Source organism: Vombatus ursinus, unplaced genomic scaffold (assembly GCF_900497805.2).
Source record: "Vombatus ursinus unplaced genomic scaffold, bare-nosed wombat genome assembly UNPS02014816.1, whole genome shotgun sequence".
Taxonomy (NCBI): Eukaryota; Metazoa; Chordata; class Mammalia; order Diprotodontia; family Vombatidae; genus Vombatus; species Vombatus ursinus.
Genome location: NW_020954594.1, coordinates 23,803,513 through 23,815,692, shown reverse-complemented (window position 1 = coordinate 23,815,692; position 12,180 = coordinate 23,803,513). Strand labels below are relative to the sequence as shown.

Genomic DNA, 12,180 nt, shown 5'->3' with positions numbered 1-12,180 from the left:
ACCCTCTAGCTTTTATATAGCCACTATATAGACATGGCAATGTTTGGAAGGACAGTGATGAGTTGGAATGATAATAATAATGAAGGTGTGGTGGCTGTAGGAACAAGGAGAGAAATGAGAAACGTAGAGGTGGATATCAAGACTTGCCAAATAATTAAGACATACGGAGTGAAGGAGAGAACATTTTAAGATCCTTTACAACTTACCTCCACCTCCTTTTGATTCTTTGCAAATTCTGTACTGTTCTGTTTCCAACCTAACCCTGACTCTGTGACAGAAACGCATTCCTTTTCTTTCCTCTCCCTTTCTCTATCTCTGAGGCCCAATTCAGATGGCATCTCCTTCATGCAGGAAGTCCTCCCTGATGCCCACAGATAAAAGGCCTCCACTCTCCTCATCTCCAGAATGGTTGGGTCTGCTGTTTGACTTTTGCCTAACCACCAATTTTCTGACATAGTATAACGATTTATGTGTTTCTTATCCCCTATTGACTGTAAACTCCTTGGGTAGACATACTGTTTTTTCCTATCTTGTTATAGCCAAGGCCTTTTCCATAGTAGGCATTTAAGGAACTGTTTGAAATTATTTATCATTTTAATGTTCTTGGTATAAGTAAACTTGGTCACAGTGATTCTTTTGGATATGTTGCAAATTTTTTTAACTAGAACTTTAAAACTTTTGAATCAATATTCATTAATGATTCTGGTCTATAGTTCTTTCTTTGCATTGTCTATTCCTGGTTTAGGTATTAGGACATTTGCCTCATAAAAAGAGTTTTATAGAGCATTTTCCTCAATTTCTGAGACTAATTTATTCATAGGCATATTATTTAAATGCTTCATTGAGTTCACTCATGTTTAACTGGTGTGTAAAAAATTTTCAGCCACTATTAATGTTACCCTAACTCTGTTTCTCCAAAAGTGGAAGTTATTTCATATTCCCTGGGAGAAGGTTGGGATTATTTGCTAGGGCCAAATGAACCCAGCACACAAAGGTGAGGTCCTTGGTAAGGACAATTATCATTTTTTTCTTAGCGTCCCCAGCTCTTTTCACAGTGCCTGACATAAAGCAGGTGCTTAAAGTTTTAGGTGTTCATACTATTTCTTATCTCAGCGCAAAGTTGAAATACTGAGTTACAATATTGTTTTCAGTTTTGTTAACAAGTCATATATGGCAGTGTTCTTGGAAATAGTCTTTTGAACTTGCACTCCTGAAAAAGGAGACTTGTGAAAGGTACACCTGAACTGTTCACGTAGTCACAGAAAAAGGGGGCTGGGACTTCAACATTTTAAAAGAAGTTGATATGTTGTGGAGCAGGCATTTTAATTCATTAGTCTTTTGCAATATAAAAATGTAGAGCATACCCTCTCCCCTCCCAAATCAGTTTATGTAGAGTTCCTGTTGTTAGTACTCACTAGTTAGATGATATATTTATGCCATCTCTAGCAGCAGGCTTAAGATGCAAATATTTAGCTCACATTATACAACTGGAGCTCCATTACTGACCTCCAAGGACCCCATTCATAATGGAATTTAGCTAGACAGGAGGAGAGAAACAATCAGCTACTTCAGTGCATAGCAAATAGGCTATGGATTTCCCTGAATTGTGAGGTTACTAAGACATACCAGGATGTTGGCAGCTTTTATACAGCCACTGTAGAGACATGGCAATGTTTGGAAGGACAGTGATGAGTTGGAATGATAAAGGGGGTCAGGAAGAGACCCAATACTTTTTTCAAAGAAAGACTACACCACCCTTGTCCCAAACTTGAATGAAACACCCATTAAAAGGAGGAGGGTCCCTTTCGATTTGGTTCAGTTGCTTTTTGTTGTGACTCCATAGTGCAGGGAAAAGAATTTGGGGCAGGGGTTTTTAAACAGATAGGAAGGAAAAAAGCATTCCTTTGGAGAACTTCTATTGTCTCAGGCAGAATAAATATTTATAGAAAAGGTTCAAGTGAACCCATTTGTAATCTCTTCCTGAAGAGGTATTTGGGAGATTTAAATGTAAAACTATGCCTAAGTGAATGCTTATCAGATTATTTTTCCCAGGGAAAATCAAGAAACCTAAAGATAAAGTATATATAAAATCTAATTGTATTCTCAAATAAAATTGAATACCACTTTAAATTATCCTAGATTTACACACTATAGTGAGATATACAATGAATTGGATTCCATTCTAATGCTTTCCTTGCAAAGGAGCTATGATTTCCCTTGAACAAATGTGATTTGTTTCACAAAGGAAAGACATTAAATTTTCCCCCCAAAATGGATTATGTCAGAAATAATTATTAATGTTCAAATATTGTCTTAATTATTTCACGGTTCTGAATTTGGAAGGACCTGTCTAGAGCAACCTGCTTCAGCTGTAAAGAGAGGTGATGAGGTGTTTTTTGACTCTTGGAAATCGTATAAATCTCTAAAATAGAAACTGCAGCTGAAATTTGCTCAAGATCCTGGAGGCTTACACAATCTAATGTAATTAAGACACTGTTACATTACACAACTCATCTTGTGCAAAAATTGGAAATATGGGCTCTGCTTTAGCTTACCCTTAGTTTACCTCTTAAGCTCTGACATCACTGTCAAATGTTAAGCTGTTTCACTGACTTTCCTTGGGAGGAAAATGGTAATTTCTAAGGACAAATCATATTAGCTCAAGATAGAAGAAATCATAAAGAAAGCCTTTAGCCAGCTTAAATGCTATGTTATGATTCTAAGCTTAGATACCCTTTTAAAAAGTCAAATTGTACATATCTAGATACAGCGCTAATGATCAGGGCTTTTTCAGAGTCCAAATGTAAGGAAATTTGAAATATTTTGAACTCAATCTCATATTGCCAACACCCCCCCCCCCCCGACTATGGGCTAGAAGGATCATCTTTCAAACACATTGGCTCCAACCTGAAAAGCTTTTAACTAGCATCAGAAAGTCTAAACAAAGTCAACCACAGAGATACAAATGGAACACCAAATAGTTTTCCTTTTCCTTTTATTAACAGCTTAACACAGACTGTATGCTGCAGGATATTAAACTAACCCAATACTGAAAAACCACCATCTAACACTTGACTCAAGGGTTTTGGTTCTAAGTGCCAATGTCTACATCAGAATTACACTAGTGTAAACCATACAATTTCAGAGGAAAACTAGTTGAAACTGGAATGGAAAGATTACTTATGTACAAACAGCTGAGCAGAGTTTTCTAGCTTTAAGTCATTCATCACACACTCTAAGTGTTTAAGTTCACATTTTCTACAGCTACACAGTCAGACAAATATTAACAGTTGCAAACCAAGCATTGGCCACAGGTCCTGCCTAGACACTCATCAACATGGAACATGAACAAATTTATATAAATAAATCAATTAAACATAACAAACATCCCTAAAGAAAAAAAAACAATAAATTCCAACAGTAAATAATAAGCTGTACATTATGGTCAGTCTTTTGTATCTCAAAAAAAGTGTAACTTTAAAAAAAAGTTCTTTTATTATAAAAAAAAACTTTTTAGGTCTTGAAAGATGATGTTAGCTGGAGTGGAAACTTGAGGATTCTGACTCGGTAGAAACAGATGAGTGTCCTCCCCTCTTGCCCTTTGAAAGTATCTTAAGGCTTGAGCCTCTGCTAACTGATGTCAGTGCATTCTGTGCAGAGGTTTTAAATTTGGCACCAAGGAAGGCATAGAGGATTGGATTCAGGCAACAATGAAAAAAGGCCACTGCCTCTGTGATGGAGATCCATTTGTGCACTGCGCTGTCAAAGTCACAGTCCTGCTTGATCACCTCTAGAAGAGCAAAAGTGTCTATACTGATCCCAATGTAATAAGGCAGCCAGCAGGCGAAAAAAGCCAGGATAAGTATGACCGTTGTCTTCAGAGCTTTTCGTTTCTGGTGACCCTTCGAGTGTGACAACTTGGAAATAATAATGCAGTAGCAGGTCAGGATAATTAGGCCAGGCAAAACAAGTCCAACTAAAATATGTTGAAACCGGAAAGAAATCAGCCAGTTGTCATTAGGGTACATCCGGTCACAAAAGTACCTCCCATTAGCTTCACCTGTGTTGGCAAAAATGATATCGGGGATCGTCAGCAGGACAGCAGGAAGCCACACACCTAAATACACCACCTTTTCTGCCAACAGCTTTCTTGGTCTCTGACTGTTGGTTGCATGAACGATTGCCAGGTATCGGTCTAAACTAATAAAAGCCAGAATCAGGACACTTCCATAAAGGTTGACTGTATAAATGACATGCACTGCCTTGCACAGAAAATTTCCAAAGTACCAGCTTGCAGCAGCATCCACGGCCCAAAAAGGAAGAGTGAGAACGAACAGAAGATCAGCTACCGATAGGTGCAACCTGTACTTGTCAGTCATGCTTCTCAGCTTCTTCTGATAACCCATGACAATGATAACCAATCCATTGCCCACAATGCCGGTCAAAAAGATGATGGAGTACACTGTCGGTAGAAAGATGCGGTTGAAATCCTCGTTTTCATGCCGGAAACATGGCTCTTTGCCATCGTAATCACCTGAGCCAAACCCATCTGTACCGTTGTTATCATGAAACTCAATGATGAAGCCTGTAAAGGACTGCAAGGAAACAGAATAAGAAATGTAAATGACAGGAAATTACAAACCCAGTACTTATCTATCACGTTACACGACTCCAGGTCCTTTTTATTTTTTTAAACAAAAGCAATCCAAACTCTCCACCCCCCCCAATAAAAATTCTTCTAGGAAACAACTTTCCTAGTGAAGGGTAGAGTATCCTTACAATACCATTTCTTTAAAATTCCCCATCCCTTTCCTCATCTACAACTCCTAAAACAATGTAATATCTTAGATTTTTCTGTTAACTTCAACATCTGATGGAATTTCTAAGCTGAGCCCACCAAAAGAAACTTCAAGAGACATTCTTTCTTCTAGGCGGGGACAGGTTGGGGTGGGAGGGGGATTCAATCCGTCTTAGCCTGGTCAAAGCATAATAGCAAGAAAAACTGGAGATGAAGAAAGGACAGCTTACCAGCATCAAAGGACCCTGTTCTCTACTGAGGCAACTTTTTTTTTTTTAAAGCACAAACTGTTTTGTCTTTGGAGCCACATATAGTTAGGATAAGGGAATCCGCCAAAACAGTATGCCTGAGGTGTGTCTGGCAGGCATGTAAAACACCTTGCTCGTTAATACCGACCCCCACCCCCCAAGTGTTTATTCCTTCGGGTTATTCTTGTAGTTTGCTGAGCGGATCTTCGCTTCTCTGGGTGGAGAAGGAGCTGCTGTTTGGGTCACGCGTTCTGGACTCTACCTCCTCGCCCCAAGTTTCATTTCCTCCCTCTCACTTGATCCAACATCAACCACGGTCTAATACCAAAGTTTCCCCCTCCCCACTTCCCTCCCATCCACTCACCCTCCGCCCCAGTGCCCCAACACTGGCCGGTCTAATGGGATCTAGAGGGTGGCAGCTGGGACTCGCGCACCGGGAAGCAATCAGCCTGCTGTCCAGTGCGAATATAAACTGTCCACCACCCTCAAGGCACTCTAGTCTCTACACTCCTTCCCTCCCCTCTGGACCGTTCAACATACCCTTCCCCACACGAATAGGTTGGCCAGAGCCCTCAAAGCCCCTTCCACAACCCCGTACCCCTAGCCGACTCGACCTGGGCATGCTGCTGAGCATTTTAGAAAATCTGACTGCTCCACCCTGGTTACCTTTGAATCGCGCGCCATAGTGGAAGGAAGCGAAAACTAGGGGGTGGGGGGGGGATTCAAAAAGCAAGAGGAAACCGCCTACAGTTAAACAGTAGCATTTGAACCAAACCGATTCGTACACTTGCACCCACCACACCCACTCACCATCCCTTTTCCCCTCGATGCCATTTAGCATAAGAGAATAGCGCGCCCTCCCGGGTAAATATCTCCCCAACCTCGCGCGCCTCCTAGTCGAGCTCCGAGAGTTGACCCCGACGCATAGCCTGAAGGCAAAACCACCCACACACTGCCTGGAGACGCCCGACGCCAAAGCAGAGATCCCGGAGCTCCCAAGCTCCTGACCTACCATAACCGCACGGCGTCTGCAAATCCCAATTCTAAAGAAACAGCAATGCTACCCTATACCATAGGCTTTTAAGACTCAGTAAAAGACTTACAGTCTCCAAAGGGAGTTTCTGAATTACTCCAAGTCCAACCCTCCACTCTCTCTGCCAGTCTTCCCCAACAAAGAATCTAGTTCATCTTCAGGCATGGGACTGATCGCTTCATGTGGGATGGAAGGCAGAAGAGAGGGAATAAGTAATGTTAACTTCGCCCCTTCCTTTTCCAGGTTGCACCTGGGAACGATGAACAACTCCGAGTGAGGTGCACACGCACCTACTGGATAGAAAACCGGGCGCATCCTTTATAAAAGTCACCCGGGAGTTCACTTTCTCTCTCTTTCCCTGGTCCGCTAGAGCGGCCGTCTGCCCCAATTCCTGCCTTCTCTTCCTCAGGGCTCCCAGGAACCAGTTCCTTCTCAGGCTCTTCCCACATCTGCACTGAATGCACCTTTTTGTTTGCAAACAACGCGCAAGAAACCAAACCAGTGCATGGTCCTACCCACTTACTCGCGCTCAGCTCAGCAGTCCAAGTCAAATCTCAGGGAAAAAAAGAGATAGCTGCAAGCCCTACTTCTATTTCATCCCACCACCCTTAGAAATAACTACTGCCAGTTGCCCCTTTTAAAGTTGTGAGCCCTGCAAACGGGCATCTTCCAAAAGTTATGCAGTCGGGCAGCTGCGGTCTCTGTCTGCCAAGGGAAAGAGCTTGCTCTAAGAGAATGCATTTGCAACCAGAGAAATAAGGAGATCAAAACTGAACTTACATCCAGATCATCTCCGCTGTTCGAACTCATGCTTGCAGCAGCAAGCAGCAGGCAGCAGGCAGCAAGCAGCAGTAACAGCAGCCTCCGCCCAAACACACTACTTTCCAAATCACTTCACAATCCTCAGCCACAACCAACAAACTCTGAACTTTCTCGGAGAACCGACTTTTATAAATCACGCTCGGAGGCGGAAGGGCGCATGCGTCCTACCCGATGGAGCAGGGAGGGAGAACGGCTTGCTTTGAGTCCTTTGAATAGACGGGGCGGGAGGTGGGGGAGGAGCGGGGAGGGCAAGGGGGGAGACAAGGGGCGGGAGAAGGGTACTGCGGTTAGTCTGGCGGAGTCTGTTAGGGAAGCCCCGGTGCAATGCACGCAATGAACTTCGTCACGTAGTGTTGTTTTTTTGGCGGGGAAGGTGGGGAAAGAACTGAGAAGGAGGAACATAGACTTGGCCCCTATTTAGGTCCTCCTCTGTATGAAAAAGGATTCTCTTAGAATCCCTTTGAACGTAGGATGTTAGAGCTGGAAGGAGCCGTCTTGTCCTACCCTTTATTTCACAAATAAGGTAAACTGGGGACCAGAAGAGACTTGCCTAAGGTCATAGAGCTGGTTTCTCTAGCAGAGCCAGGAGTTTCCAATCTCAGTTCAGGGCAGTTTTCATTACAGCAGGTCAGAATCCTTTGATTTTTTTTTTTTTCTGTAAAGAGGGATTCAGTAAGGGAACATCTATTTGAGATTTTTTCACTTAATGAGTAAAAAGGGAAAGTGGGGCCAGGAGCGAAGGATAAGACTAAATCAAAAATCACGTATTGAACAATTTAAATGCTAAAGGGATGAGAACGAGGGGGCAGAATACAAAACCCGTAAGAGTCAGAGACTTTACTTTCAACGTGTCAGGCAAGTTGAGGGTGAAGTAATTCGAGAAAAATAAATTAATCGCGGCGTATATGTATTCCCTGGTCAATAATCTTAATAAAGTCCAAATTACTTAAGTGCAGAATAGAATGGTACTGTATGAAGAAGGGAGATGAGGTTCAACCAAATTTAGTGCTTCTCTCATAAAAAGAGGGGAAATGGTTATTTCAATCAATCAGTTAATCAGCAAGCATTTATTAAGGTGTTTCTCAAGACAGTGAGAACGCTGGGAGAAGAGTGGAACAGTGGGGTATGGTTTTTGCAAGGGCGATGAACAAGGAAACAAATCTTGTGTTAGCTTGATGAGAAAGGAGCCAGGACAGCCAAGGTTGGGGAGTTGGGGACTCAGTGCACGATTTGGATGCTAGACTAACGAGCTGCAGGTACATACAAGAGAAAGCCAACCTCATCTGCCCTCTTTCTTCTTTCCTCGGCGGCCCCACAGCCTTCTGTCACCAGGATGGGCGTTATATCTGTATAAGGTAGGGGGAGCTGTGCAATCTAAGAAGAGTTGGGAGGCGAGAGCAAGAAAGGACATGCGAAGCTGCAGTAGGTTGGGCATTTTTCTTGACCCCATCCAACCATCGTCTCTGTAGGAATATAGAAACCAAACCAGACCATTCACCCCAACTTTAGAGCCCCTCAGGTGCCCATAGGAAATCTTTTTTTTGTGAAAATAAAAGTTCGCGACTCAGTTTCTTCAGAGGATGGAGATCCGTTTTTCCTGCAAAGTGGAAAATCCACGTCTCATTTCCCTCCCGGTTGGCTGATGAAGGTCCTAGTCCCCCAGTCCCCTTCCCATTTAGCGTTCTTTTGTCCAGCACCCTGAAAACAACTGGAGAGCTCGAATTTAGCAGAATGTCTCAGAGGCTGACATTTTAGGGAGGTTCAGTTTGATAGCGTTAGAAGGGGCAGGTCTGGGGAATGGATGGAGGGGCTACCTTAGGCATCACACAGACATGGGTTCAATTACTGCTTGGATACAGACTAGCTGGATGAGTTGAGCAAGTCACTTAACCTCTAAGTGCCTCCTGGAAATCGCTTAAGAATTATGTTAATTGTTCCACACATGGATTGGGGGGAGGGTTCCCCTACTCGGATAAAATCATAGGTCCAGACAAAAAATAAAGTGAAACACCACCACACCACAGTTCTCTCCTGCTAAATCACCTAAAATCTTTATAAGGAGTCTTCACATCTTTTTTCTCATTTAATCCTTACAGCAGTCCCATGAAGTGGGTAGGGCAGGCATTCTACTCATTTTACAGATGAGGGAAATGACTTAAGGGCACATGGCTTTGTAGTGGCAGAGTTGGGAGAGGAAGTTCTTTTAAGTCCCAGCCCTGTCTTCCTTCTGTGCTAGACCATACCCTACCAGTATTAGGCATATTTCTTACAGTGTCTCTTGTTTTCTTCCTACACAGCTCCTATTTTTTCTTTCTTCCAGGGTCATCACTTGCTCATTTGATCTCAAAACTTCAGTAGAAACAGAAACCCAAAGAAGTGAGATCTTCCCACTAAGCGCTCCCCACTCATATGGGGAAAATAAAGGAAGGGGATGATTTAAAACAACGAATATCTGTTGACTGATTTCACACATGAAGTAGGTCTCCTTTAAGTACAAAAGACAAGAAAATATGGGGGGGGGATAAAGAAAAAGCACTGGACTTGAAAACAGCAGATCTGTCACTTCGGAGGCAGTTAATAAGTGGCAAAAAGTTGGATTTTCCCTTAATAACTCGATATTCAACATAGGATGAGTCACTTCATCTTTTGGGTTTCAAGGTCCTCGTCTATAAAATGTGAGGGCTAGATTAGGTGATTTCTAAAGGTGTCTTTTAGCTTTGCCTTTGAGTCTATGAAGTCCTTTTAGGCAGATGGTAGTATGGACTGATAAGAGGTTAGGCTTTTCCTCTCAACAAACACTGCCAAAAAAGAATATAGGTGCTTTGTTTGGTTGCCTTTTTCTTCCATACTCATCCAGCATTCTCCTTTTTTTTGTCCATACTCAAATTCCAACTCAGGTCACACCTTCTAGAAGAAGCCCTACCTGACTATTCAAGCTCATGGTATTACTCAGTGCCTGACACATAGTGAACACTTAATAAATGCTTTTCTCTATATCTATATGTCTTTCTGTCTGTCTATCTGTCATTGATCAGTTTGGCTTTCTGTCCACTCAAAACATAAGCTTCAGAATTGAAAGAGACCTTAGAATTTATCTCTTCTCTAAAATTTCTAAAGAGCCAACTGTACTACTCATTTGGCATTTGATAATATGCTGCCTTTCAAGAGCTTTTCTATTATAACTTAACTTTTTCTCTGTGTATATCTTATCTCCTCAAAAATTGTAAATTTTTTCAAGGGAGTGGCCAGACATCTCTTACCCAAACCTAATTCATTGCTGAGCAAATGGCAGACATTCAATAAATATTTATTGGGAGAATGAATGACTAGCCTGTGTGGTTCTTGCAACAGATCTAGAGTTAATGCTGCTTTGGCCAGGTTTCTAAATTCTCAAGCTGTGTCTAACTCAGAGAATGGCTGGGTTTTGGTCACAGCATGGAGAGGATGCTTAAAAATTCAGAGACTCGGTGGCAAGCATCCTGCCACCTCCTGTTGCTCCCTCTGCAGCTGGTTGATTTGTGTGTATATGTGTGAGGATGACAGAAAGCTGTACTCCTTTCCAGCACCCCCTCCCCCTCCCTCACCCTAGTATTGTTGGCTTGGAAGTCAGACTTGGGGAAAGTTTTAGGACAGGCTCCCTGGTGGAGTGAAATGTCTGAAGTGAAAGGGATCAAGGGCACAGTATTCCCTCCCCCCTCTCCTGTTCTTTAAAAGAAAAATGGCTGCTTTTGTCCCTCAAAGAAGAAAAGTAAAAACTTCCTTGGTAGGAATAGTGGGTACTCAAAGGGACAAAGTTAATGTTTTTCCAAGTGATAAAAAAGAGAGGCTATTTCCGTAGAAGCATGTAATTCTAGGAGAGGGCTACAAATCTTAAAGAGACAATGCTATCAAATGACAACCATTTCCAAAGGGGTGTGATGGGGTGAAATGTCAACCCCCTCCGCCCCAACAAAATGACTTTGGAAAATAGACCTATGCCCTCTCTTTAGCCAGCCATGTACTGGCTTATGAAAAAAAAAACCCCAAATATCCAGGTCTTATGAGGAGCCCTAAATCTCTGGATCACGTCCTATTGCTAACATGTCTTAGTTTGTTGAAATTACATGAATGTCCAGGCTTTGACACTTACTAGTATCTAGGATTCTAGACAAATTGCAACCTTAATTTCCTCATGAAGTGGGAATAACAATAGCAAACTACTTATCTTGCAATGTTATGTTAGAGAATTTTTCTATGTAATACAGATATGATAATGAAGCAGCTAAGTGGCATAGTGGATAGAGCATCAGAAGTGCAGCCAGGAAGATCTGAGTTCAAGTCTTGCCTCAGACACTTATTAGATAGTCTGACTCTAGCAAAGTCACAGCCTCTCTCATCCTGGTTCCGTCTCTGAAAAAAATGGATATAATAATTATACCTACTTTATTGAGCTGTTGTAAGAAGCAAACCTTAAAACCCTATAAAATTCTGGCTGTTATGTTTTTGAGCCTTATCCAGATTTTGAAAGTAAAACCTATACCAGAAATCAAGGAATCTGCTCCAAAAAGTTCCAACAAAGAGTATAGAGGTGTGTGTGTGTGTGTGTGTGTATGTGTGTTGGGGGTTGGGGGAACTGGATTAGTAAACAACTGTAGTTAATTTAGTGTTCCCTGTTGAGCCACAGTAACAAAGCAAACACTTAATTAACAATATAATCATCATTACTTGACTAATTCCATTGCTAGGAGGATGAATTGCTCTGAAAGTTTGCTCTGCTAATGTGACAGGTGTTCTGGTTTTACCATGTGAAAAGTAGCAATACACAGAGTTGCTATTCCTGTTGTCTAAAATCGGAGTATCTTGCTGGGAGAAGGGCATGACTTTAGGAAATAATCAAGTGAAAAAAACCCTGTTCTCCATGGAAAACGCTTGTCATCGTTTTCCTTATGCCTGTAATTTATTAGCACTGACCTCAGTAAGCTATATAACAAGGACTCTTCGGTGGATACATAGTTGCTTTTTGAAGAGAACAGAGCGTCCCGAGCAGGAACACATTGCGTTAGGTTCGGAAACCCGCTACAGCAAGAGCACAAACAAATATGTTCTGAAATCTGCTCTGGCTTACTAGCCACAGTTCAGCATTATCCTGAGGAACAAAGGAGGATGCTTTCAACCGCCTGCAATCTGCTATGCTGTTGTCCCCTCCCCCTCCCTGCCCCTTTAGGCTGGAGGCTCTGCGGGAGGGCTGGCCGGCAACTAGGAGAGAGGCGATGCCCCTGGGGGTCACTGGCAGGCCCTAG

The 12,180-nt window shown here is 42.4% G+C and overlaps 1 protein-coding gene across 1 annotated transcript; it reads right to left on the bottom strand.

Annotated features, from left to right (window-relative positions):
• Positions 1-2,978: 2,978 nt before the first annotated feature.
• Positions 2,979-7,047, bottom strand: CXCR4 (C-X-C motif chemokine receptor 4). Its single transcript, XM_027835692.1, has 2 exons — positions 6,860-7,047; positions 2,979-4,595 (listed from the first exon to the last, which is right to left on the bottom strand). Exons 1-2 carry the CDS (start codon positions 6,887-6,889, stop codon positions 3,534-3,536), a joined length of 1,092 nt encoding a protein of 363 aa, XP_027691493.1. The 5' UTR covers positions 6,890-7,047; the 3' UTR covers positions 2,979-3,533.
• Between the last annotated feature and the right edge of the window lie 5,133 nt (positions 7,048-12,180).

Bases quoted from the DNA above. Each gene is read 5' to 3' on its own strand.
- CXCR4 (XM_027835692.1), bottom strand. From the start codon at position 6,889: ATGAGTTCGAACAGCGGAGATGATCTGGAT. The intron at 4,596-6,859 runs GTAAGTTCAGTT...GTTTCCTTGCAG, and splicing joins ACAGCGGAGATGATCTGGAT to TCCTTTACAGGCTTCATCAT.